Below are 27,828 nucleotides of genomic sequence, written 5' to 3'. Positions count from 1 at the left end.
CTCCCTCCGCCGCCTGGCGTTAGTCTGAGCCCACCCCTCCGCGGAACGCTGATTGGCTGATTGCTGCCCGGCTCCGCGCGTTGATTGGCCTTGTTCAGCGTCCGTCTTGGCGCGGTTGGGGGAAGGGCCGCTAGCAGGCTGAGGAGCCTAGGGGCGGGGTGGGAAGGAGGATCGGCCAACCCCGGGGTGTGGGACTGAGAGTGCGTGCGTGTGGAGTGTGGGGCCGACCAGGAAGGTGGCGAAGGGCGGAGAGTCCGGGTGGGAGGCGGGAGGGGTCTCGCGGGCGCGGAGCGCTGCGGGTGGCGGGCCGGAGGCGAGGGTGGCGGCTCCCTCGGGACCCGGCGCGGGCGGCGCGATGCGGCGGGTCACGCTGTTCTTAAACGGCAGCCCGAGGAACGGCAAGGTAAGCGGCGACAGGGGTGCGACCCGGGGACCCCTTCAGTTCCCGACAGTTCCCGGCAGCCCGGCCACCGGAGCTCCGAGGCGCCGCTGTCACCTGAGCGGCGGGCCGAGGTCCCCGTCCACCTTCCTGCGGCACCGTCCTGCCCTTACCCGTGCTGAGTAATGCTCAACCCCGGGAGGAGGCAGAGATCACCGTGGCGGGTGACCTGGCCAGGTCGGGGGGGATGGAAACTCCGGGGGACAGTTGAGTGACACCCTCAGAATGGGGACTGGTCTGGAGTGCTTCCCTCCTCTTTCATGGTGCCTGGGCCCCCCTGCCCTGCCACCGTGCAAAACTTTTGTGCACGTTTTATTGTGTCACCTTGTTTTGGTCACTTACAGGACGGTGACAGCAGACCAGAATGACTTGATTTGACAGTATCCTTAGCTGCGCTTAGGCCTCCGTGGAGGGCGTGGTGCTAAATATTTTTCCGATGTTGCAGCAGCCTCTTGCCCCACCCTTGAAAGTTATTCTTTGGAAAATGTTGGCTGTTTCTGGCGGGCTAGTCATGTGTGGTTAAAATGACTGCCCGACTCATAAGCCAGCATGTTTAAAGTCTCAGAAGTAATGACGCCTTTTAAAGTTTCAGTTGAAGGTACATTGGTCCCCACTCTACTAATGGCCAGAGTACTCTTAATTCCTGCACGTATACATAGCAAAACTATTCAGAAGCATTAAGCGAGAGGAGGGTGCTTTTGAACTCCCCTGCAGTTTTGAATAAACAGACTCTGGAAATCTGAACCTCAGTGAGGTTTGTGCCCTGCAACTTTGTTTCCTTCAGATTGGCTATGCTTACAAAAATAGTAATGGCATGAGCTCTGCCGGGGCTTCCGAAGTATGTGCCGCAAAGGCGCTGTCAGTTCTGATCCTTAACTTTTCCTTAACCAGCTCTGTAGCTGGCTGGCTTTCATAAACTGAAGTCTGCGTGGTTTCTGAGAGAGTTAGTATTACCCAGTGTTCAGAGCTGTAGTGTGTGCACTTTGGCCAGTGCTGGTCTGTGCTGGACTCCATGCAGTCGAAGCGTTTGGAGGGCCTTTAAATCCTCGACTCTACTGTACCTCTCTTCTGAGTCCACTGACTTTCATTGTCCACAAATTGAGGGAGTGGCTCTTGGTGTTTTATTTCATTTTTTTTAAACTTCGAAAAAGTTTTAAGCTTTGGGTTTCCAATTTAAGTTGTACTGACTTTAAAAAAAAAAAAAAGTCTTTCCATCTCAGAAGATTGGGAAAGCACGTATGAAATGACTGCATGCATAGGCTTTACAAAGATGATAAATTCTGAAGTGAAGAATACTAGCTTTTCATATTTAAGAGAAACTAAGCCCTAGTCCTTTCTACTAAACTAAAGAATATATGTTCTAAAGCTGCTTCCTCTCCTTTTGGCTGATGGAAAACTATTAAAATGACTTTTATTTGACAAGATCACAATACTGCCTGCATATGTATATGGATGGATATGTAGCATTCATATAGCAACTATATTTGGTCAGGGTCGTCGTAAACATGACATGGATGCTCATGAAATAGTTTGCTGTCCTGTCTATAAAGTAGAATATATCATTTAGATTGTCTCCTGACTTACCTGGTGGCTATTTTTAATCCCTTAGGAAAGAGAATAATCTTTTTTTTTTTTTCCCCAAATGGGTTTTCCTCTTGCTGCTTGCTTTGCGGCTATGGTCCGTGAGGTAGACAGGCACACACTCATCAGCACGCATCAGGATATCAGCATGCATTCTCATTTGTGTCGCTGAAAGTGCTTGTAATGTTGATGAAAGCTGGGAGCTGGTTTATCCCACGTTAAATATAATACCGTGGAGGGTGGTGGAAGATGACCCACTGGGATTTAGGGGAGAATGTATATTGTTTATGTTTTCATTTAAAAACAAAATAATTTTAAAACTTGACCTTTTCTAATCTGGAGGAGCCTGGGGGCCTCCAGTCACTGAACTTGTCAAACTGGTCTTGTTTTCTTCCAGAACAGAGGCCTACACGTGTAAATAGGTTGATAGCCAGCACCAGTTGGTTCTCTTTGACACAGGATGTATAGAAGCCTACAAGTACAGTGGAGATTTACATCATTCAGTCTGAACTGAATTAGCCATCAGCTATGCCAAGTGACTTTAAAACATTACCGCAAAGAAACTGCAGATTGAAGCCAGTATTAATAATAATATAAAAGGCTCTCAAAAGCCAAAGAGTGCCATGTTTTAAGAAAATTATTTGAAGTTTTACTTAATAACTGGCACTAATAATCAACTTCTTTCTCAGGGTATATTGTTCTTTGAACAATTAGCCAGTGGTATGAGGAGGTCATCCTAATTACTAAGACATAAGAGTCTTTTCCTGTACATGCTGGCAAATGGCTTTGGGTTTTTTCCCCTTTGCCTTAGTTTTTAAGGTTTGGGGAGGTGGCTCAGTGGTTAAAGCGTTGCACAAGCAACTTATGTGAGTCCACCAGTAATTCCAGCCCCTGAAGGCAAAGATGAGGGATCCCAGGAGGAAGCTGGCCAGCTAGGCTGACCTTGTTGGCAAACTCCAGGATCAGTTGAGAGAGCCTGCCTCGATGGATAGGTGACATGCAGGGGAAGAAGACTCCTCAGATCAACCATGGGCCTCAACACGTGTGTGCACACAGGTGCAGACACACCTAAACACACACACACAAGAAAAAGAATAAAAACCTTTATTGTTTAAAGACAGTCTTATATTTAGCAGAATCTCACTAAATTTAGTGATACATACTTAAGAGATTCTTGCTGGCCAATTTGTCATCTGAGTAAATAAAAATCCTCATCTCGTCTAGAAAAACGTTTCTGACAGCAGCATACAGTTTACGATTGAATGAATACACAGCTGACTGAGCACGAGCCCAAACTGTTCCGCTGATGGGCTTTGAAGATTGTGCTCCCAGAACGCTGCCTTGTTTGAATCGTGGGGACTAGGGGGCTGTTGTTGGCTCCAGGAAGGTCAGTTAGGGCTACACCTTTCATCTTTGCTCCGTGTGCTTCCCGTTCCCTTTGATCTCATGCTATTCCCTGAAAAGGGGAGTATTAAGAATATGAAATGAGGATTCAGACATCTCAATAAAACATGTGGTTCTGAGTAACCCCGTGTTAGTGCCATCAATAACAAGTTGAGCGAATCATAGGCTTTCTGTATACAGCGTTCGTTCATTCAGCTACACACTTACTGTTTGAGTGTGACCATCCGTGCCAAGTGCTGCAGCTACAGCAGGCGAGGAAATGCCTGGATTCTGTACTGATGCTTCCCTTCTATCTGATATTAGGTCAGAAATGTGTTGTTGGTATCATGTCCAGACTGGAACTCTTTCCATTGTTAGAGGTAAAATCAGACTCTTAACCTCAGCAAGAACGTGTTGTTCTCTTAGCCTGTTTGTTTCTTAATATATTTGATGTATGCAGAAGATTATAATATAAAATATTGGTGTGCATCAGAATGAAAGGAAAATACTGCAAGCCACTAATTTTGTTTCTCTTTGCTGCTTTCTTAGCCTTTCCGAACCTTTTCCTTTAACATTTCTATCAATTAGTGATAATGTCTGCATTTTCAATGCTTTCGTGAAGTTCATATATAAAAATACTCCCACAGTTTACCCACTGTCCTGTCAACAGAACCACTGGGAAAACTTAAAAACGGTGCTGTCCTCCAACCCCAGCAGGCCTCAGAGGCTGGGATATATAGTTTGTCACAGTTCTCAGTGATTCTTACATTACAGCTTTGGGGCTATTACTCGAGAACCACTTTCCCTCTCTACCTTCACCCTTCCCCTCCCCCTCTACCTCTCTTGAGAGATGGCTGAGGAGCTAAGGGTACTTAAGACCTGTGGAGGACTGAAGTTTGAATCCCAGCACCTACATCAGGTAGCACACAGCTGCCTATAGCTTTAGCTCGAGGGCATCGAATGCTCCTAGTTTCCACAGATGCCTGCACTCTGTAGTGGTATATTATTTATATTTTAATAAATAAGTCTTGCCTGAAAACCAGTCTCCTCTGGTCAAAGCCACTAAAGGTCAGGTAATGGTGACACAAATGTTTGGTCCCAGAATTTGAGAGACAGAGACAGATGGATCTCTGTGAGTTCAAGGCTACCCTGGGCTACACAAGATCAGTGCAGAAACAAATCCAGGTGGTGGTGGCCCACATCTTTTTCTTTTTCTAAATATTTATTTATTATGTATACAATATTCTGTCTGTGTGTATGCCTGAAGGCCAGAAGAGGCTACAACCCCATTACAGATGGTTGTGAGCCACCATGTCGTTGCTGGGAATTGAACTCAGGACCTTTGGAAGAGCAGGCAATGCTCTTAACCTCTGAGCCATTTCTCCAGCCCCCCCCCCCCATCTTTAATCCCAGTACTAGAGGGAATATAAAATGAGAGACAAGAGAGGCTTAGGTTGCTTAGTTGGCAGTTGCCCAGCCTTGGTAGAGGTAAGACTTCTCTAGTTGCTTTGCCTTTCTGGTTTTTGGGTCGAACCCCAGTTTCTGTCTCTGGGTTTTTATTATTTCTGCTACAGCACTCACAACCCACTTCCAGGTATATATTTTAAAAAACAGCTCCCTGAGTCCGATTGTGCTGCTCCTATGCATGGGAGCATCTGCTTGAGTACGGACAACCTACCACCAGCTATGTCTTTAAAGGAAAGTGACTCCACCCCCCTCAGCAGCCTCAGCTGCCAATAGCTGCTCCACCAAGGCCTCACCACGATGGCCTTCTCTCCCATTCATATGTGCATTTTGACTGGCTTGATATGATGGTACCGGTCTCTTGTAGGTACCTGTAGCTGCTGTGAGTTTCTGTGTGCAACGGTCATGTCCAGAAGTCGGCATTTCTCAGCGCTCCTCCTCATTTGCTAGTGCTTACATTCTCTCTGCCCACTCTTCCTAGATGCCTCCTGAGACGTTGGTGGGTGGGGTTATGTAGATGATTCACCCACAACAGAGTACTCTTGCTCTCTTATACTTGGCACTCTGATCAGTATTGAGTCTCTCTATCAACTCTTAGCAACTGTAAAAAGAAGCTTCCCTGACCAAAGTTGAGCAACATTAATCTATGAATATAAATATGTATGTCAGTTTGTCAGCATGGCATTTTAACATAACAGCAGTAGATTCCTCTCTAAGGCCTGTGAGCTTTTGACCAGGTTTATAGTGCCAGGCATGAAATCCCTCCTCTGGAGCAGGCCTCACATCCGACCAGAATGTTTAGGTACTACTAGTGGGAATGTAAGTACCCATAATGGGCTATCCCAACTGTAACTATTACACCACTATTACAGCAAAGCACAGCCTACCAGGGAAGACTATATTAAGGGTCTAGCGCTGAATTAAGACTGTTGATGTCTTTTTTCCTCCAGCATCCTGCATGGCACCTTTCGGTACTTGGTAAGCTAGTCAGGAAGGAGAGTGTTTCTCTGTCAGTCAAGGTTGATTCTCGTATGTTCTTGTTTCTAAAGTGAGTGGTATCTTCAGCAGTAGGGTCTTACTGTCTAGATATGCTGGATAACCAGGAGTGATGGCAATAGCCTATGGTTTGTTTTGGTTACTTCTGGGGCTTCCCTAAGGTCTAGATAATTAGTAGGTAGGTAATGTCTGTCACTGAGATTTTTATTTCGTGACCCATGTGTTCTAGAGCAGCATTGTCCACCCATATATAGTTTATGTGATTTTTTTTATTTAGTTAACAAACTAGTAGATTTTTATAAAGCCTCTTCATAGTCTTAAGTTTTGGTTAGCACACTCCTTCTCCCTTTTCTACTCTACCTTCCCTGTTTCACTGACCCTTTCACCAGAGTCTCTCACTCCCCATTCGCTCACGTTGCCTGTGCACTATCTGCTCTGATAATACTCTTCTGTTGCAAGATCATAACTCTTCATACAGCTGTTTCATAAACTCTTGATTTCAGTTAAGTCTTCCTCCATTCCCTTATTTCCCTACCTTTCCCCAAGTGTTCAGTTCTATAAAGTAATTGCAGATTGTTTTTGAAGCCATTATGGGTACTTATATTCCCACTAGTAGTACCTAAATATTTCTGTTGGTTGTGTCCTTTCCACCATTTAATATTGTCAAAATAGAGTTTGTAACAAGTTGACAGACAGTGCTAATCTAGGCTCAGAGGTTATAAGCATTGGCTGCTCTTCTAGAGCTCCTGAGTTCAGTTCCTAGCAACCACATGGTGGCTCGCAACCATTTTTTGTTTTTGTTTTTGTTTTTCGAGACAGGGTTTCTCCGTGCCTTTGGAATCTGTCCTGTAGACCAGGCTAGCCTCAAACTCACAGAGATCCACCTGCCTCTGCCTCCCAAGTGCTGGGATTAAAGGCATGCACCACCACCGCCAGGCTCACAACCATTTTTATTTTTATTATTTTTTTTTAGATTATTTATTTATTATATACACAGTGTTCAGCCTCCATGTATGCCTGCAGGCCAGAAGAGGGCACCAGATCTCATTACAGATGGTTGTGAGCCACCATGTGGTTGCTGGGATTTGAACTCAGGACCTCTGGAAGAGTAGTCAGTGCTCTTAACCTCTGAGCCATCTCTCCAGCCCCTCACAACCATTTTTAATGAGATCTGGTGCCCTCTTTTGACCTGTAGATGTACACACAGCAGGATACTGTATACATAATAAATAAATTATATAAAAAAGAAAATGCTAATCTAAATTTAAGTCCCAGACCTATCATCAGAATTTGTATTGAATGTTAAGATTCTAGATTAGTTTTGTTTGGCCACAATTTCGTTTTTATTATTGTTGTTGAAAACATTCTTCTCTCATACAATGTATTCTGACCACAGTTTCCCCTCCCTCCACTCCTTCCAGCTGTCTCCCACCTTCCCTGTCCCCCAGACCTACTTCCCCTCCACTTCCTTTCAGAAAAGAGCAGGCCTCCAAGAGACAACAACAAAACAAGATACAATAAGACAAGGCAAAAGCCTAGTGTCTCAGGTATTGAGGCTGGAGAAGGCAACCCAATAGGAGGAAGTCACAAGACCAGGCAAAAGAGTCAGAGACATCTGCTTCCACTGTTAGGAGTCTTGCAAAAACACTAGGCTAACAGCCATGACATACATGCAGAGGACCTAGTGTAGACCCATGCAGGCCCTCTGCTCACCACTTTAGTCTCTGTGAGTCCATATGAACCCTGCTGAGTTGGTTTGGTGGGCCATTCCATTTGACTCCTACAGTCTTTCCTTTGTCTCTTCCTTGGGGTTTATTCTCTAGTTTTGTGTTTCTATAGTAGGAGGCACAAAGTAACTATGTATCAGGCAGTGCTGAAAATCTCCTACATGATCTTTTGATGTTTTAATCTGTATGGAGTGTGATGGTCTATAATGTCAGTGATGACATTCATTGTATATGTTGTTCAAATTAATCTGGTGTGTTCACAGGTGGTTGCTGTCTATGGAACTTTGTCTGATTTGCTTTCAGTGGCCAGCAGTAAACTCGGCATAAAAGCCACCAGTGTATATAATGGGAAAGGTGGACTGATTGATGATATTGCTTTGATCAGGTAAACTTCACCTTTTTAAAGCTGTCAACAGTGTGCCCTTGGCTTCTTGCTCTTATGCTGTTTTGCTTATGCAATAGTTTCATTGCTCTTAAGAAAGCTGAGTCTTGCAAAGTGGTTGTTTGGAGTTAGCTGTTTGAAATTTAAGTCTCTTGGACTCAAAGGCTGTTGAATAGATAGTATTTCAGCATATTGACAGTCCGCATCGGTCATATATGACATTGACAATTTCTTCTTTATAACAGTTCAAAAATTTAAAAGCCTCTTACGTGCACTTGTTTATTGTTAAACACATTTAAAAAAAACAACTTACAAACATCACAAGGAACTGATGCTAAATACTACAAAATTCTGACCAGAGATAACAATGGGGTCTTCCATAGTGTTGCTTTTTTAAAACTGCTTTTGCGTTTTCCTAGTGTCTCAGGTAAATTATTGCTTAAAATAGGTGTGAAGTTCACCTCATTCCTCAAAGTATGAGATGACTTTCAGGCAGGGAGTCATTTAGCATGGAGATGATGAAGAACACTCTAGGTAGAGACGACACCTGCAGTGGGATGGCTCTGCTTGACTTGGATAACTCAAAGCATGGGTTGGCAAAGCATGGGTTGGCATGATGCTTTAAATGATATTGTACGTGAAGATGAATCTGCACTCGATTCCAGGGCAGACTGACCCTTCAATATAGTAGATTTCTTGAAAGCAGTTGGTTCTAGTTTCTTCATTTTAAACAAGGAGACCGAGCATCTGAGATGTGAAGGGGCTTGTCCAGGTCATAGTTTAGCAGTTGTTCTTTGTCTGTGTGGACAAACTTCCATACAAATCTAGGAACATTAACTGGCTAAGCAAGTAGAAAATACAAGTTGAAATGCAAATCTAAATAAATTAGGGTTTCTTAGTTTTTTCTTTATCTCAGCTTCCAGGGATAATTGACCAACATCATTGCATGGTGTGCATCATCCTAATTTTCCATCATAAGTTCTATTCCAAGAAAGACCCAGTGTATTTCTATGTTGAGCCACAAAGTGATCCTTGTAAGACGGATATGACTGTGTCAGAAGTATCCAAGGCTTGCACAGTGTTTTCTGGCTCACACTAGTGCCTCTGGTCATTGAGTTACACTGATGGTGCAAAGTGGGCCTGGGAGGAGACTACACTGGTCACCCTAGAGGGTCGGTGACCTGAAACATTTTATTGTAGAGATGGTAGACATGCAGTGAGTGGGTGTTAGAGTTGCTTAGGGTTTCATCTTCCCAGGATTTAATATGACAGTTTATTTTAATTTCTAAGCTGCTAATTTTTTTGAGGAAACACTTCAATGACTTATTTAGGGGTAAAGAACTAAAATAAAACAAAAATTGCCTTGTCTTTAGCATGTCTTTTGAACATAAAATAGTACATTTTTCAATCTATACAAGACCACATTTACAAAATATGATAGTGAATTCTGTTTTTTTTTCAATTTCAAAAATACTTTGATATACAGGATTGATGGTGTTTGAATTTCAGTCTGGTCAGGATTAAACAGAGCATTGCAAACAGCTTTCTTGTAAGGAGATTGGTGACAAAGCCTGCTTCCTGTATGATCTTAAGGAGTAGTTCAGTTAGTCCTCAATTGTTTAATGTGCTTTCTAGGTTTTGATTATGGCTTTTTAAATTCTGATTTCCCCAGGGATGATGATGTGTTGTTTGTATGTGAAGGAGAACCATTTATTGGTAAGTGACTCTGTTAAATTTCTACTTTATTTGCCATAGTAAAAAACACGAGATGGTAAGTACTTTACAAGGAGCTGTGTGACTTAACATGAAAAATTATGATGACCAACCTCAGACCTTCACCTTCTTTTTATTCTTCACTGTGCTTATATCAAATTATACTTAACAGTTTGTATAAATAATTTTGATTTTACAAAGAACTGTTTAAAAATCTTTGATAGTGATTTCTAGAACATCTCTTGGTATATCACTTAACTTGTAACCATGTATTCCTTGCATAGTTCATGACAGTCCTTTACTGCTGATCAAATCCTAACAGTGAAAACATGACTTGGCTTCAGCCACTATCTTTTCATATGGAAGAAAGCATATATAGTTGAATATCTCAAAAGAAAAGACCTAATATATGAGTAAGCAAATATTCTTTAAACAGTGCTTTATTTATTTTGTCCTTATAGTCACTCACGGGTGTGTGTTTAAGTGTTTTTAAAATATCACAGTCAGGCTGGAGAGACGGCTTAGTGCTTAAGAACACTGGCTGATCTTCCAGGGGTCTGGAACCTCACAACCATCTGTAATGAGATGTGGTGCCTTCCTCTGGCCTGAAGGCATATATACATACAGAACACCGTATGCATAATAAATAAATAAGTCGTTAAAAAAATCACAGTCAGCGGAGGGAGGGGAAACTGGGGCTGGTATATAAAATGAAAAAAATGAATAAAAAAATCAAATAAAAATATCATAGTCATTGTATTTGATGAGGCTTTGTTTCAGGTAGTAGCCACATTAAAAGTAAGTGTGCTAGGCATGGTGGTGCATGCCTTTGATCTTAGCACTTAGGAGGCAGAAGCAGGTGGATTTCTGTGAGTTCCAGTCTGTTCTGTGTAGTAAGCTTAAGACCAACCAAGGCCACATGGTGATGAGACTCTTGTCTCAAAACAAACAAACAAACAACAACAACAACAAAAAAAAAACACAAAATAAACGTGTAGCTCCTTCTGTCTCCGCCTTAAACTCTTGAGCAAATCTTTTCTCCATTGGCCTGACAGGAAGTGGTTACTTACATACTAGCAATAAAACGTTATTCATCAAGTAATAAATAATTAGACTGGGGTTTAGTTCAGTAATAGAACTAGTGTCTGCCATGTATGGAGGCCTGAGTTCAATCCCCTAAAGCCAAAAGAAAGAAAAAGGTAACAAAAAAAATCCTACTAGGATTTTTGTTTATTCCTGTGGCTTCTTTTTTTAAGCTTTCTTTTTATTTCTTCTTTGTGTCTTTCACATCACGCATCTCCCATTCCTTTCCCCATCCCTTCGTATCTGCTCTCTGCCCTGCAATTCCCCCATCAAAATTAAAAATTTAAGAGGAAAAAAGAAAAGAAAGGAAAAAAATCTCATCATGGAAGCTACAGTGAGTCATGCTGTAAACCTTTTTGTCCATAATTTTTACTTGCCAGTGTTAATTGCAAGAGTCATTGGTCTGGTTCTAGGCCTTTGGTTTCTGCAACACCATTGATGCTGGGCCCTCACCGGGCCTCCTCTTAGATATCCTGTTGTTGCCCTGCCTTGAAGATCCTGCAGCTCTGTGACTTCTTAAGCCTAAGAATAGTTGATGGGTTTTTTATTCTCTGCATGCATTGCTGGCCTGCCAATGACAATCTCTTTGTCTTTAAACTTAACCTGTTTAGTCTATGGTTTCTTTACGCTCTAGCATGTAAGGAGTTCATCTTACTCTTTTCTGTCATAGACTTAAAACATTATAGTTATGATTTGATGTCATGTTCAAGGTACAGTCTGGTTTATAGTTATTAAAAGGCCTTTTGATGGCTAAACATAAAATTTACATGCTTGGGGCTGGTGAGATGGCTCAGTGGTTAAGAACACTGACTGCTCCTCCAGAGGACCAGGGTTCAATTCCCAGCACCCACATGGCAGCTCGCAGCTGTCTGTAGCTCCAGTTCAAGAGAATCTGACATCGTTATACCAAATGTGCATGAAATAAAGTTAAATAAAAAAAATTTACATGCTTATGCTATGAAGTTTATCATATTTTATAAAATGATATGTTTATGCCATGAAATATGATATAAAATCTCATGGATTCAGACTAAATTTTTCAGGGTATATCCAGGATTAGAAGGTTTCACTTCCCCCTTCTGTCTTGACTTTATGTCCTTCCATATCAGTAACCCTGATTTCCAGGAATGCAGAGACCGATGGGATCACATTACTGTTCATGCTCCATCCCACTCAACCACATAAAATTTTCAGAGAATAATAATTTTCAGTACCAATAGTGTCTGCCAACAGTTTAACATTTTTTGTACAACTGCTTGCATTCTTTTTGTTAAAAATGGTTGTATTTCCATATTGTCAGAAGGTAGGTACTGTCTCTTCTTCCTGAGTTCCATTGACATGTCCTTCAACGGTACTTAATGCTTGCCTTCAGTACCTTTATCATTCTCTCCAGTGTTTGACTGTCTGACATTTAAGACTCTATTAGAATCTTCCCAGAGTCTTTGACACCAGTTTTCTCCAGCATCTTGCAAGCTGTGACAGTTTATGGCTCTGTACCTGAAAGTCAGATGTTGAACCACATCAAATCTTGTCAAATTATAAACTTTAAATATGTCCATTTATGTTAGTTTTACAATAAAGCCTTTGTAAAAATTGTTGATACACACTTTTCTTATTTTGGGTATTTGTTCTGACATTAAGTGTAGCATCAAAAAAGTGTGGTCTTAGCTGGGCATGGCAGTGCCTGCCTTTAATCTTAGCACTCGGGAGGCAGAGACAGGTGGATCTCTGTAAGTTCCAGACCAGCCTGATCTACGGACTAAGTTCCAGGATGGCCAGAGCTATAGAGATCCCCTGTCTCAACAAAACAAACCAAAACACAAAATTTGGTCTTAAGCGACTATTCTTAATCACCAAAGAACTTGTCTTACCTTAGCCAAGCAGTGTAGTAGACTCTGTGTCTTAACTTATAGGGCTTTGCTTTGAGAAATTACTTCATTGTCTTCCCAGAGTCTTCAATCTTAATAATTCTGTTATTTTTTTACATGTCATCTCTAGATCCTCAGACAGATTCTAAACCACCTGGAGGATTATTAGGATCCCACACAGACTGGCTGACATTAAATGTTGGAGGTCGATACTTTACAACAACAAGGTAGGGTGTGTGTGTGAGTGCATGCTGTGTCTTAAAGAGCACAACCGAGTAAAACTGACTATGTACTGTTTCCTTATAAGATTTTCAAATGCTTTTTAAGAATATTATATGCTGTGAACTATTTTTAGAATGTTTTTTTTATGAAAAAAACTTTAAATGAAGTTAACCTTTCATTCCAGAGAAAGCATAAAGCATCAATTCAGCTTTAAAATTCGCTTTTTAGATATCGTAATAAACATTGATTACATGTAAAAATTAGCAGTATTTCTAGAAACAACAACTTAAGTCCATCAGATAACATAAGGTCAAGAATATTGTAATAATGTCTTGCTAATATTTAAATGAAAAGATATAATGCAGCTTTAAATCAAAGGAATTGCTAGATTAGAAGAGATTTTGGCAACTTACTGCACATTTTTGTTTCCCAGCATTACTCCTACCAGGTTATAGCATGCATCTTTTTGAGAGAACAGCTGAACTCAAGTATACTCTTGACTTAAATATGTTTGTTTATAAAGACACATGGAGAAATCAATTTTTTTCCCTGAATTCTTAGGAGCACTTTAGTGAATAAAGAGCCTGACAGTATGCTGGCGCACATGTTCAAGGACAGAGGTGAGTAGACACGTTCTCACTTCCTTTCTGGTCCTTTTTATATCAGCTGACGCCATAACTATAGAGTGGAGTAAAAGAATTTTTATAAAAGTAAAGACTTGATGACATATTATGTGAGTTTTTTTTTCTTTTCCTTCCACAAATTCTGACTTTTTTATGGGGGGATTTTTTTTTCCCATTAAAATGGTATCGCAGGTGTCTGGGGAAATAAGCAAGATCATAGAGGAGCTTTCTTAATTGACCGAAGTCCTGAGTACTTTGAACCCATTTTGAACTACTTACGTCACGGACAGCTCATTGTAAATGATGGCATTAACTTATTGGGTAAGTTTCTCACACATGTGTGAGTGCTGTGAGTATGGGTGTGTAGGTCCTGGTACAGACAGGCTGTCTTTCTGTCTGCTTAGCATATGTCTAGCCATACCTTTTTCGTTTGGATTCTAAGTAGATTTAAATTGTACCACAAGGAACTCTTATAGGTTTGCATTGTTTCTCTATACTGAGTAGTGTGGTCAAAAGGAAAGACACAGCTTTTAGGTCTTGATGGTAGTATGCTTCAGTTTGCAATTTATTAGAAAATTAACTTGAGGAAAGTTTCTCTAAGACTCTTTAGACAATGAGTATTAAGATTCTCTCATCCCTGCCTGCATCACAGGGTTTTTGTGAAGGTTCATCATCATCTAGATGAAACCCAATCATTTTTATGTAATGCATATAGAAATTGGCAGTATTGAAATTTCTAGAGATAGAGTAGTGACTATGTATCTGAGAACTTGCAGGTTTTTGCATTAGTTGGCTTTGTTATACAAAAACAAAATACAGGAGGCAACTAAGTTATAAAGAGACGATTTATTAACTCGTGGTTCTGGAGGTCAAAGCTGAGGTCAGGTAGACTTGACTGACCCAGCATGTGGTGAGGGCAGCAAATGGTAGCTTAGCGTAGTAGAACACACAACGTTCATATCTTGATTCTGAATAGAGAGACTTGGGTCACAATCCCTTTTGAGGGTATGGCTCCAGTGACTTAAGGACCTGCTATTAGGCCTCAACTTTTATGGGCCTACACCCCTGTCTGATACTAGTACTCTAGGGGCCAGGCCTTTACCTATGACTCTGTGGGGAGCATTCTTCTTCCAAACCATAGCACTCCCCAGTTGAATAAATTTGGCCAGTGTCTGTACTTCCGGTATTGTGGGGGAGCATGGCAGTTTGTGGGCCATATGATTTCTGCATACCTATGACTAAACATCTGGGGAGACAGCTTGTTGTGTGTTAAATGTAAGGTTCCCCCACAGATTTGTGTTTGAACCCCTGGCTCCTGGGTGGTGGTGCTGATTTAGGAGGCTGTGGAATCCTAGTGGTAAGCTTAGGTCATTGGGAATTGTATTTGAAAGTACTACTCAGCTCTTTCCTGTCTGCTCCTGAAATATAAACAAGTCACACTGCAGATGGACCCAGCTGTTCCATCCTGTAAGCTGCCTTGTGCTCTTTACATAATGGATTGTATCCTTGAAAACATGAGCCCAAATAAGTGTCTCCTCCCCTTAGGTTGCTTCTGTCTAGTATTTGGACACAACAGTGACAGAGCCTCACAGTTTCGTAGGGTTAAGTCTGTAGTTGCTTAGTTCTGTGTGGATTGGCAGGGCATCATGACAGGAGCATATGCTAGAAGAGGTTTTTAAGTCTCATGGCAGACAGGAAGCAGAGGGTAAGGAGGAGCTGGGGAACTAGATCTCTTTTAAAGCTATACCTTACTGACTATACTCCAACAAGGCCACACTTCCTACGTTTTCAGAACCTCCAAAAATACTAACACCAACAGTAGATCAACATTCACTCCTTATGTCTGTGTGATCCTTTCATTTTGAAGCTGTAACATTCTGTCCTGGGTCCCCAAAGGCTTATTGCTATCTCCTAATGAGAAATTCATTGTCCAACTTCACAACTTCCCATAGTCTTATCATTTGCAGCATTGTGCAGAAGCTTAAATCTGGAGTCCGTATTGAGATTCAGAGCAATCTCTTAGTGGTAAGGTCCTGAAAAAAAAAATCAAAACTAAAACTGCATACTTTTAAGATGTAATGGCACAGAATAAACACTTCTATTTTCAGAGAAGAACTGAAGCATTGGAAAGAGGATCTGGGCTCTGTTGGTTACTCTTCTGTTGCTGTGACAATGACTGAGGCAACTTAGAGAAGGGAGAAAAGGTTGATTTGGGCTTAGAGTTCCAGAGGGAGAATCCATCGTGGCTCATGGCAGGAAAGCATGGCAGCAGGCAGCTGGAACAGGAGGCTGAGAGATCACATGTTCAACCACAAACATGACAGAGCATGCACTGGAAATAGGGCCAAACTATAAACTCTCAAAGCCTTCCTCCAGCAAGGCTCCATCTTCTAAAGGCTCCACAATCTCTCCAAATGACACCACCAGCTGGGGACCAAGTGTTCAGGTACTTGAGCCTATAGGAGATTTCTCATAATCATTTCTCGTTCAAGCATGGGACCAAACCAAGCAAGGCAGATATTAAATCCTTTAGCTCTATGTCTGGCAACATCTAGGGCATATAATGTGACCTCTCAAAGGTTTAAGTGTTCCCTGCTGTACCTTAACATTTGTTTTGCCCGTGGCCTCTCTTCCTGGGCTGACTTTGCTCACCCCTGGTAGCTTTCCTTGCCAGACAATTCCATGTTCCTGGTACCTCTAACTCTGCCTCCTTTTGGAATCTGGACAGAAACCTCTGACCCTAGAATCCTTGCACTTTATATTCATACAAGAACAGTGTATGTGGATGTCTGCTGCCAGTTCAAATGTTAGCTGGGTCTTCTTAGACAAGTGCTTTTCAACCTGTGGGTCTCAACCCCATAGGGGCCGAGCGACCCTTTCACAGAGGTTACCCAAGACCATCTGTATATCAGGTATTTACATTACGATTCATACAGTAGCAAAATTATAGTTATGAAGTAACAACGGAAATAATTTTATGGTTGGGAGTCACCACAACATGAGGAACTGTATTAAATGATTGCAACATTAGGAAGGTTGAGAACACTGCCTTAGACTATGGCGTGGAGTGGGTGCTGAGTACTTGTGTGGCTGGATCTGAAAAAACACTTTGCTAACTGTACTTCTCTTCTCAAAGCAAAGTTTTTCACATGAAGTCAGACGTTCATATCCTTGATCTGTGGCGGGTGAGTCAGTTCCTGAGATGTCCACTATCAAAGTACTTGATCTCTTTATCAAGCTGCCCTCCTCATCTACAAAGTTATATACTGGTTTTTCAAATCTTCCTTTTCTGTTTTGTACTTCCAGCTCTCAAGTGGAGGCCAGGCTGAGTAGCCAGCTGCCTGGGATGCAGTCTGGATGTTATTCTGTCTTGAAATGCTCTCCACCAGACCAATCAGTTCATTGTTTTTAAATTCAGCCTCACTCAGATTCTTGGATCATGGATAGAACATAGAAATTCTTTGCCAGAATATAATATGAGTGACTTTTATTCTAATTCCAGTGGAGTGCTAAGTCTCATGAATCAGGCCTTCACTATCTACATTCCTACTGGTCTGGTCTTCAGAGCGTCAAGCTGTCTTGTTTACTTAACTCCACTTACAGAAGTTTTAGCGTTTTGTACCCTGCTTTCCCACAAGCTAGTTTGAAAGCTTAGATCCTCGTGGTCAGTAGTTGTCACACGATCACACCACTTCCTCTGATACCGCTGTTTGGTGTTGGCTATCCTCTGTCTGCGAGTGAGGAATGCTCCTGGGTGCATTCTGTCCATCATCTTAAGTATGTGTAGTTCCCACCCAAACAGTTTTGTATTGCCTCCAGGTTCCCTCAAGTCGTCTAATACTTTAAAAACAATCCACAGTAATTTTTCTGAGACTGAAATGGAGTAATGGAGCTAGAGTTCAAGCCCAGGTGTTACTGGTGCTAGCGGAAAATAGACTGGATATTCTTTCAGCTATCTGAATGTGGCGTTTTGTGTATACAAAGCTTTTAATTCTAAACCTGTAATTAGAAAGGAAGCCATACCACATTCCCCATGAGGGTCTGATTTACACAAAAGGTCTTGGTGAACTGAGAGTGAGGCCTTAGAGAGCCTCTTTATTTGGGGTTTTTATAAGGATTGATACCTCACTGCCCCTTGGGGATAGGATGCAGAGGATCCCTGAAGCTGGGCAGGGAGCATGTGACTCGGCAAATGTGTCCTAAGACTGGCAGGGAACATGTGACCCCGTGAGTGTGCACCTAAGACTGGCAGGAAACATGTAACCCCGTGAGTGTGTACCTAAGGCTGGGCAGGAAACATGTAACCCCGTGAGTGTGCACCTAAGGCTGGGCAGGAAACATGTAACCCCGTGAGTGTGCACCTAAGGCTGGGCAGGAAACAGATGCCAGGTTGCTTATGAGTGTGTGCCACTCTGAGCTCTGCTCCTTGGTTGTATGGCTGGAAGTGGAGATTGACTTTCCCAGAAGAGATTATTCTCTTCCTCCCAGCTAACTGCTTGGCCTTTCTTACTGCAGTCTGATGGGTGGGCTGGGTCATGTCTGTTTGGTTTGTAATTCCTGAGTGAGTTTAGCCAGCCAAGTAACAGTCCTCATTTGGAGCATAAAGCTACCTTGTACTCTAATGAGAGGAAATGTGTGTCTGTTTAACCATGCTGAGCAAAGTGTGTGATGCATAAAATCCTTTTACTATTAGAAATAAAGAAGTATAAGTGTCAGTTACAATTTTGAGTTATTTCATGAATTTGACTTAAACTCCAACAGTTTGTATTATTTTCTAATTCATTAAGATATTTATAAACCCAGTTTATTTACTCCATTAATAAAATAGATAAATTATCAAAAACAAATGAAATATTTTTAATTTTTAATTGAATTTCACACTAAAAGCACCACTCAGTTGATTATTTTAGGAGTATATAGAGTTAAGATTTTTTGTTAGTGGCCTACTTAACTACCAACATAATCTAGAAATATGCCAAGCTTTTGTTGTAATGTATTTCTTTTTTTGTGGAAAAACCTGTTGATTTATTTCCTCAGAGTCTCACTCTGTAACTCAGACTGGACTGTGTGTCCTAGACTACCCCCGACCTTGGATCCTCCTACCTCTCCATCCTGAATAATGAGATTATATCCAAATTTGGCTCAGAAAAACCTGTTTTTAAAGTATTTTTCAACATTCTGTGGGAGCATTCTAAACCACAATTACTTGTTGCTATTGCCCAAGCTTCTACTTCTTGAACTAGGGAGATGGACAGTCAGTAAAGTGTTTGCCCTGGAAGTGTCAGGACTCGAGTTCAGTTAACTAGAGTGTGTTAAGAAGTTGGGCATGGCAGCCTGAGCTGTAATCCCACAAGAACTGAGACAGGAGGGGCGTCCTCAGAAGCTCACTGCAGAGCTGTCCCAGCCTGCTGGGTGAAGTTCCAGGCAAATGAGAGTCATTCTCAAACCAAGGGTGATCAGCACCTGACGAGTGACACTGAGCTTGTCCTTTGGTTTTCACCCACCTGTGCACACATATGTGTGTGTGTGTGTGTGTGTGTGTGTGTGTGTGTGTGTGTGTGTGTGTGTGCAAATGGGCCTACTCGTGGACTCTCAACACTATTGTGAGATTTTAACAGAAAACGTTATATAAATATCAAAATGAACTGTCCTGTGTGAAAGTCACATTCTTTGTATTTTGATAGGTGTGCTAGAAGAAGCCAGGTTTTTTGGTATTGACTCACTGATTGAACACCTAGAAGTGGCCATAAAGGTGAGACATTTTTTTAAATCTTGATCAGTATTACACTTATCGTAAGTATAACTCCAAAGACCCCATTGATTTTTTTTTTTTTTTAAATCTCTTTCTCAAGAATTCCCAACCACCAGAGGATCACTCACCAATATCCCGAAAGGAATTTGTTCGGTTTCTGCTGGCCACTCCAACCAAGTCAGAGCTGCGCTGCCAGGTAACTCACACAGACCGTTCACTGCATGGCCTGTGCATATCCGCAAATCTAAGAACAGTTCCACAGTCCTTTTTTCCTTTAAATGCAAGATGCAGTTCAATTGTGAGCTGTGGCTTTGATTTAGTTTTGAAGTGGCTAGTGCAGAGGAGATGGAATAGCCTCTTTTACTGTCTAATTGTGCTTTGCGTAGGAGTCCTTGAGTATGGTGGAAATTGCAGCAGTTTAAGTTATGTGCGCAGTTACCATGTGTGTGGCTGGTCAGTGGCAGAAACTTTTGTGTCTTAAAGCATTACAGACTTTGAAGACACCACAACATGCATCTTTCCCCCCTTAGATAAGAGGGTTGGGTTTTAGAATTAGTAAAGTGATTGCTATCTAGTTTATCGCAGTAACGCTCTCAGCAGGTATGTGATGGACTGTGGCCCCTCTTTAGGATGTCCACCTTTCAGTGTAGTGTAGCTATCTCTGTCCTAATATGTGGGGATAGAGTTTCTTCTGTGAGAACCCATGAAAGCCATGGGTGCCATGTAGTCTCAGTTCCATTTGCTTATGCTGATAATAAGCTCCATGTGCCAAAGGCTTCTGTAAATCTTGGTGCTTAGTTCCACTAATTAAACTCAGCTCAAACAGACGATTCCAGCATCATGACAGTCTGCTTTTTAATTCCAGGGCTTAAACTTCAGTGGTGCTGATCTTTCCCGTTTGGACCTTCGATACATTAACTTCAAAATGGCCAATTTAAGCCGCTGCAACCTCGCACACGCAAATCTCTGCTGTGCTAATCTTGAACGAGCTGATCTATCTGGATCAGTGCTCGACGTAAGAATCTTTCTTTAGTCATAAGGAAAATTGAAATTTAGGCTGTTGAGTATTCTCAAAAGCAGGAATTGTGTGTTTATTTCAACACAGATAATTAGCCGTGTGGTTGAAACTGGAGGGTCTAAAAGTGGAATGGGTTGGTTTTATTCATATCCTTTGTGATATGAATAAAAGGTTAAATCCTGAGATGAGGTCCTGAGCAACCCAAAGTTGTCTACTAAATTTTTCAGAACTTGTATTATTTGCCAACTTATATGTAAGTCCAGAAAGAAGGCGAAATCCATTGACCCTCATTTGTGAATGGGAAAGGTAATGACTAAAAGTATCTGGAGGAGGGGTCCGAAGTGGGTGTGGTGGACGTTCTGGAAGTCAGCATCTCGATGGTACTCTTTTCTCTACACATATGTGAGAATATACACATATACACACACATATATATATATTTACACATGTCTAAATATGTATGTAGTTAGTTACCTGGGTTATCTGGGATTAGAGAATACATACAGAACTAATAATAAATTAAGTTCTTCGTCTCAGAACTCTAGTCTGTTTATTAATTAATTGAACCAAGTCTAGCATTTTTTTTTGATAGTCATTTTTTGAGTTATTATAATCTTGATTTTATTCATTAGTCAGCCTATTTACTACAACTTCTGTATCAAATCTAATAAAAAAATTAGCAAATACACATTTTAGGTGCTGCTTCTTTCTCTATTCTACCTCGGGTTGAATGGTCCTTCAAAAGCATAGACTAATAGCACAAAGACAGGTTTGAAGGAGTTAGCATTTATTGAAATGGTGGAAGACTGCTTGGTTTGGGTAGGGACAGAAAAAGATAAAGACAGAGTTAATCATTTCAAAACAACTGTTTTTTAGATCTATTTCACAAAGGTGTTCTTGTGAGTGAGCCATAATGTTCTCTATACATAGGACTCAAGATTCTCATTGTGCCTACCTTACATAGTAGATGTGAAGGCCAGTATATATTTCTGATATAGGAATGTAAGTTAATTGTCTCCTGTTACTGGAAGGGACTGTAAGCTGAGTGAAACTGCACCTGCAAACCAAACTTCTTCCTTATGAGTGTGCTTTTATGCATCAGTCTTAGGGTTTTAGACAAGAATAGTTATCATGTAGATCCTACACTGTAAATTTGAACACACTGAGCATCTGTTTTGATCGCCACAGTTGTGAAGAAGTATATTAATGTTAGTTTTACAGAGATTGTAATCAATACCTCATAGAGTTCAGGCCTTGAAGGCAATGACTTAACACTTAAAACTCACACATGATTTTTCTAACTTTCGGCTCTCATTATGCATTGTGCAGAGGTTTGGCAGTGCCTTATAGTAGTGATTGATACAGAACTCAACAAACAGGTGACTAGTGTTATATAGATGAATGACGAGGCCAATGGTGGGCAGTAGTGTCCTTGCTCCTGAAGTAGTGGGACACCAAGAATTTCAATTTTTTATTCCTTTCATGATTAGGAAGAGAACTCCATCCCCTGAGTTTATGTCCTCATTTCACTTACATTTTGAACATGATTTTGTGATGTCCAGGGCTGTTTATAAAGTCAGAAACAGGCTGTCATAGTTCAGATTACATCGTTGCTTCTTCTGGACTCCTGTTCTCTGTACAGTGAACATGCCATTGTTCGTTTGCTGTAATTCTTTGAAAAGTTCTCAGTTCTTACTGGGTTTCATTAAAGCAGTCTTCAGGAAAAACAAAATAACTAATTGCAGATGCGTTGACTTGGGTCTTTTCCTATTAATTTCTTTCTTATTGCTTGCACAGATGTTATCAAGTTTAACCCTTATAGCCGGGACTCTTGTATTCACAGTGTGCAAATCTCCAGGGAGTCAAGATGCTTTGCTCAAACGCCGAAGGCGCATCCCTGAGGCTCTGTAATTTTGAGGATCCTTCTGGTCTTAAAGCCAATTTAGAGGGTAAGGACCTGTCTGCCTACTCTTGCCTGGAAGGAAGCCCTTAAGTAAAAGTTGTACTTAAAGGTAAAGCAGGAAGGCTGTGGTCGGAGCCTCCTCTGAGAGCCGACCTGGAGAATCACTTTACTGTCAGCACCCAGGACACAGGAAATAATGCCACAGATGTTTAGTTGAGAAGTTAAATATCAACCTCTGAACTTTGGAAGGGAATAAAATATTCTTATGTTGACAAAAATGTAGAATTTCAGTTTCTCCTGCAGTGTAGTGTCAGGTTTTAATAGTGTTTTGTTGTTTGTGAGTTGGGCGCTTTATTTACTTGAATTTAGGTGCTTGTCCCCCTGACCATTAATTCACAGAGGCATATTACAGATGTGCCATTTCTTAAAAGACAAGGTTGAATCTCTCCTCAGAAGTATTGTCCAGACACTTTATTGTATGCCATAAGAGAATAAAACACCACCATTGACATCTATATTGCAGGTTGGTTAAAAGACAGATTTCAAGCTTATTTCCAAAAGTTGTGGAGTCTTGTCTCATTCCCCTCCCTTAAATAATCCTGTACTTTTGCTTTCAGTGGTTAACATATTTGTAGGTTAAATTCCTCCAAAAACTTGCTTCTTGCAGGTGCTAATCTGAAAGGCGTGGATATGGAAGGAAGTCAGATGACAGGAATTAACCTGCGAGTTGCCACCTTAAAAAATGCAAAACTGAAGAACTGTAATCTCAGAGGGGCGACTTTGGCAGGAACCGACTTGGAGGTGAGGCTCTGGTCTCTGGGGAGTTTTAATGATGAGCATTACTAGTGGGATCATGCCAGCTTACTGTAAGCACAATACTTGGCTGTGAAGCTCCACTTAGTGTACAGAGTGGCTGGAGGAAGCTATTGCTCTTTTGATTGTTTTTTATGAAGGTGGGCATAGAGGCTCATGCCTGTAATCCTAGCTGAAGTGGGAGGACTGGGATTGTAAACCTAGACTGGAATAAACAGTAAAACCCCACACTTCTCCCCTCCAAGAAATGGGGCAATGGGAGCCATTTGCTTGTTGAATGATTTTGACTTCCGGCGTTAGGTCTGACCTGTTACCTAAGTGGCAGGTGCCAGTTCCAGGTGCGGAGGGAGCTGATGCGGTGCTGTCGGCCTTGATTTCATTTACCTCTCTTTTCTTGGATCTTGCTCAAGCCTATACTAAGTTTTTCATAAATTTAATGCCAAACAGAATTTAATGGACTTTCTTGAGCTACTTGAGAAATGTAAATCATTTCTGGGTTTAAGATTAGGTTCAGGAAAAGCCCATTTTAATTTAGCATCATGTTCAGTTTGGATCTCAGTTTGAGATTTTTAATTTTGCCTGTTCCTTTTCATAAGACCTGTATTCTATGTGTCTTCTTGATTTGTAGATTTAGGTAGCTTGTTTGTTTGCATATTTGTTTGTTATCACTCATCATATAGCTTGATCTATATTTGATTTTCTTTGCTCAGCCCCCACAAGTGCTGGAGTCATAGGGGTGTGTCACCATACCTGGCTCGGTGGCTGTTGTCTACGTAGTGCTGCCAAATGCTACTTCCCGCACTGAAGGGGTATATGTATCTGTGTTGCTAAGTCCAGTGGCTAACTAACCACTTCGTTGTTGGACGTTTTACTTGGTACAACCAAGACACTACTCTAAAGAAAATTACTTCATTTTAATTCATTTAAATTTAAATAGCTACATGTATCTGGTAGCTGTGTTATATTGAACACATGACAGAATTGTATATGAAAATTTAGATTACTGTGGACTTTTCTTTTTTTTTTTTCAACCTTGATCTCTTGATAGTTCTTAGGATCACAGCAACAAATTTCTTTAAAGGCAAAAGGAACTGACTTTGCACTATTAGTATAGTCCTTTCCATTCTTTCTATTTATGTTTATGAGTATTTTGCCTGTACATGTGCCATATGCATGCCGGTTGCCCGTAGAGGTCAGAAGAGGGCATTCAGTGGATCCCTTAGAACTTGAGTTAGAGGTCATGGTGGGCTGCCATGAATACTGGGAAAAGCATTGAACCAGGGTGTGCTACACTCTCAGAGGCTGAATCCATTATCATGGCAGGGAGCATGGTGGCAGGCAGGCATGGTGCTGAAGAAGTCACCTGGAGCTACATCCTGATCCATAAGCAGGGGTGAGGGGGTAGGGGTGAGAGAGTAGGGGGAGTGAACATGCACTTGGCATGGGCTTTTCAAATCTCAAAATCCACCCCCAGTGACACACTTTCTCCAAGAAGGCCACACCTCCCAATCCCCCTAATCCTTGCAAACAGCTCTCCTCCCGGTTGACTAAGCATTCAAATATATGAGTCTTTGGGGGCCATTCTTATTCTGATCACCACAGGGCATTAGTAGAAGTGTTTCAAAAATGGGAACACTTGGAAATATCATCCTGGTATGCCCTGTAATCATTTTATATGGACCTAAATTTGATCCTAAATCACTTGAGCTCCATGAGTCTTTCTTTGTCTTACAGAACTGTGATTTGTCGGGGTGTGACCTCCAAGAAGCCAACCTGAGAGGTTCCAACGTGAAGGGTGCCATATTTGAAGAGATGCTGACACCATTACATATGTCCCAGAGTGTCAGATGAGAGTGACAAGAGCTGGAGGAAGATGTCCCTGACGGAAATGTGTCCTTATTTTATTTCTCCATCCACCGAATTGTCTAGAGGAGATAACATTGTAAGGGAATTGAGGCAAATGCTTGTTCCCAGAGGTGCATAAGGGGAAACAGTTGAATTTCCCCACATTGTGACTATAATAGAAGAACACTCTGTTTCTAGAAATAGGGAAAGTAGACCATGCTGCAGCATTTTGAGTGGAGCTGGGGCATTTATCTGGTGTCTGACCAGGAGTAGTATCTATTATATTTGCTTTTATATAGGCATTGTGTGGAAATACCATCTTGGTTTAAGATGCATTTGGGAATTTTAATTTATGAAAAGCACAATATATGCAAATATATTTATTGAACACCTAGATGCAGTAAGGATGCTTAAATTGTTAAACGTCTTGGAATCTGAAGAGTTCTTCAGGTTTATAAATAGCTTTAGTGTGCCCTCCCTCTTGAGATGCCTCTCATCATGCGTGTGTGGTGAGGGCGAGACTCCCTATGGCTCTCTTCAGATTCATTTCTAGAATGTTTACTGTGTAAGAGGAAGCCAGAGCTAAATGTGAGCCGTACTCTGTTCTCACACTTTGAGACAGGACGGAAGGAAAGACCTTGTATATCATTCTACAGCAGAGCGAAGGATCCACCGGTTGCTGCAGCTGTCCAGTGAGCATGCCTCAGCTTCTTTATGGGCAAGTTCCATGCTGTACCACGTTAGGCTGCTCTGTCCATTCACTAGTCCAGTTCTCGTGCTCAGTTATCACAAGCAGAGGAAGATATTTCAGAGCCAAAACACCAAGCTGCATCCTCAGCACAGGTCATGTAATGCCAAGTAGTTTATACAGGATCAGCTTAAAACAGATATCCAATCTAAACTCCATGCAGTTGGAGCTATAAAGTCTGAATAAATTCTGCAGAGTTGCCTATGAGAATGCAACATCAGATAATTACAGCTAAAACCCTTCAGTAGCAACTAAGAAATTCTAAACTGATGATTTGATTATAGCCACCAAAAAAAATTGATGAATAAAAATTAAACATTTGGCTGGTATAAGCTGCATTATCAGTCAGTAACTGTGGCTCTTTTAAAAAATATTTTCTGTTGTCTTGTTTTTAAATGAAATTTTAGTCCCATTTTCTTGAGTCATTATCTGTGCAACAGCAGCAGTAGGGCCTTCTTAGTGGGTGTCCCAGTGTCCTTATGTGTTTTCTAAGAGCAGGGATATAAGCTGTGTCCAAATGGGTTCGAGATCCTCCAGACTTGTCAGCTTGAGCAAGTGAATTGTCACAGGTGACCTTGTCTCCTCCAGGAGAGTGGCATGTCTTCATTATTCTGTAGCTTATTCTTCTATCTACATATGCAAAGCTTTCCTTCACAGTAAAGAGCTCACATGCACAGCGGGAGGAGAGTGCTCCTTTACAGGGAAAGGAAAGCAACTTTGAAAATGAATTATTTTCTTTGCGTTATTATTTTTACCAAGACAGAGAAGTATTGTATTGAGAGATACCTATTTTCATAATCAATATGTGCCTAAATTATATTTAATTCATTTCACTGCACTCTATTTTCAGTAATTATGGACTGTGTTCATTCACTGAATGGTCCTCTGCAGACAGACCTGAGACTGCAGAAGGAGCCAAAAAGATGTAAACACAGTGTGCTTGGGAACTGCAGGGTTCAGATCGTATGTAAACCGCGTTAATAAACTGTGTGGAACGCTGGCAGGCTGTGTCTGCTCTTGCTTTGGGAAGTCAACGCTTTCTGCATTTCCATGGTTATTCGTGATGGTGCCATGCAGGAGCCAACTGCATAGTGCTCTTAATGGATGTGCGTTTTGTTGGAAAAGCCATTAAAGCAAATTCACTTCTTGGGTGTGGCCTCACGATCCTCTTTCCAGAGACTACCATGCTACAGTACTTTGGTTTTACACTAAGGAAGACATCCGGTGATTTGTATTACTCTATAGCTGATGAATATCACTTTTCATTTGCTGTATTGAGCAAGAAATATGGTTCTGCCTGATGTCTAGGAGAGAGATTTCTAAGAAAGGGAAGAGTTCCAAATAGTAAAACTTGTGTTATCCCTAGCAATGATCAAGTGTCTATATAAGTTAAAATAGACCCTTGTGGGAGGCCTGCAGAAAGGTCTCGGCCTACGTTGGTCAGATGATTTCCGTTGATAAAATTCAGTTCTCTATTTAAGGCAATATGTGTCAGACTCTGATATGGTCAAGTTCCTCAGCAACCATCTGAAGGGATTTTGCTTAAGAAATGTTGTAAAGTCATTACATGATGGCTTTCTTTATTAATCAAGACTTACTTTCTCCAGTTCATTTTATGAATGTTATTATGTCATAAGTCTGCCCCAAGTCAACTTTACATTATCTTTTATACATGAAAATTCTAGAATTATATTAAATTCCCCAAGAGAATAGTATCTTTAAAACGAAAAGTGTCAAAGTACAAAGAAAAGTGGTTACATTATTTCAGGATGAAGTATGTTCCCCAAGGCTTCACTCACAGACCTTTTACTGCCTGGCCTAGTGGTGTGAGCTCGTTAGCCCCACAGTCTTCCTGCTGAGATTTTACATTAGGGCAAGAAAGAGGTCATTCATCTGTCATTTAGGAAGGTACAAAATCATTGTGATTATTTTTGAGCTATTTTAATGCTCAAAGTGAAGTAGTTTTCCCCTATAAAAAATGTCCTTTTGAATTTAGAAAAGAAAATTGTGGCAATTATGAAGTCCAATTATTTAAATTCAGTTGATCAATTTCAGATCTTTGGTAAATTGACTTAAGCAGGCAATCATGAGAGATCTAAAAGTCTGTCTCTAAGCCTTGAAATCCCCCTGATTGCATAATGGCCTACTAGCTTATTTGATGCTGTAGAAAGTAGGACCGATTTGGTTTCTGTCCTTGGGCTCTGTGTGACCTGAGACAAGACTAAGTGTACTTAGGCCAAGGCTTATCTGATGTTTTCAGTCTGTGTT

General features: G+C 41.2%; 1 protein-coding gene across 6 annotated transcripts; it reads left to right on the top strand.

The window, feature by feature from the left end:
• Positions 1–220: 220 nt before the first annotated feature.
• On the top strand, positions 221–26,560 carry Kctd9 (potassium channel tetramerization domain containing 9). Of its 6 annotated transcripts, XM_050121848.1 has the most exons (12): positions 221–403; positions 7,854–7,975; positions 9,645–9,688; positions 12,767–12,863; positions 13,420–13,478; positions 13,674–13,802; positions 19,166–19,233; positions 19,334–19,429; positions 20,099–20,248; positions 22,095–22,200; positions 22,822–22,955; positions 24,702–26,560. In XM_050121848.1, exons 1-12 carry the CDS (start codon positions 356–358, stop codon positions 24,816–24,818), a joined length of 1,170 nt encoding a protein of 389 aa, XP_049977805.1. In that variant the 5' UTR covers positions 221–355; the 3' UTR covers positions 24,819–26,560. The 6 variants fall into 6 exon arrangements, with proteins under 6 accessions (XP_049977805.1, XP_049977809.1, XP_049977808.1 ...); XM_050121852.1 differs by lacking the exon at positions 7,854–7,975 and having other exon boundaries at positions 247–403; positions 13,292–13,478; XM_050121850.1 differs by lacking the exon at positions 7,854–7,975 and having other exon boundaries at positions 258–403.
• The last annotated feature ends 1,268 nt before the right edge of the window (positions 26,561–27,828 follow it).

This window comes from Alexandromys fortis, unplaced genomic scaffold (genome assembly GCF_014885135.2).
Source record: "Alexandromys fortis isolate MF-2015 unplaced genomic scaffold, M_Fortis_MF-2015_v1.1 scaffold_203, whole genome shotgun sequence".
Classification (NCBI taxonomy): domain Eukaryota; kingdom Metazoa; phylum Chordata; class Mammalia; order Rodentia; family Cricetidae; genus Alexandromys; species Alexandromys fortis.
This window is presented reverse-complemented; position numbering and strand designations above follow the sequence as displayed.

What these genes read in the sequence shown, in the direction of transcription:
- Kctd9 (XM_050121848.1), top strand. Translation starts at nt 356, where the DNA reads ATGCGGCGGGTCACGCTGTTCTTAAACGGCAGCCCGAGGAACGGCAAG. An exon ending in GATGATATTGCTTTGATCAG is followed by an intron (nt 7,976 to 9,644) that starts GTAAACTTCACC and finishes TGATTTCCCCAG; the next exon opens with GGATGATGATGTGTTGTTTG. An exon ending in CGATACTTTACAACAACAAG is followed by an intron (nt 12,864 to 13,419) that starts GTAGGGTGTGTG and finishes CTGAATTCTTAG; the next exon opens with GAGCACTTTAGTGAATAAAG.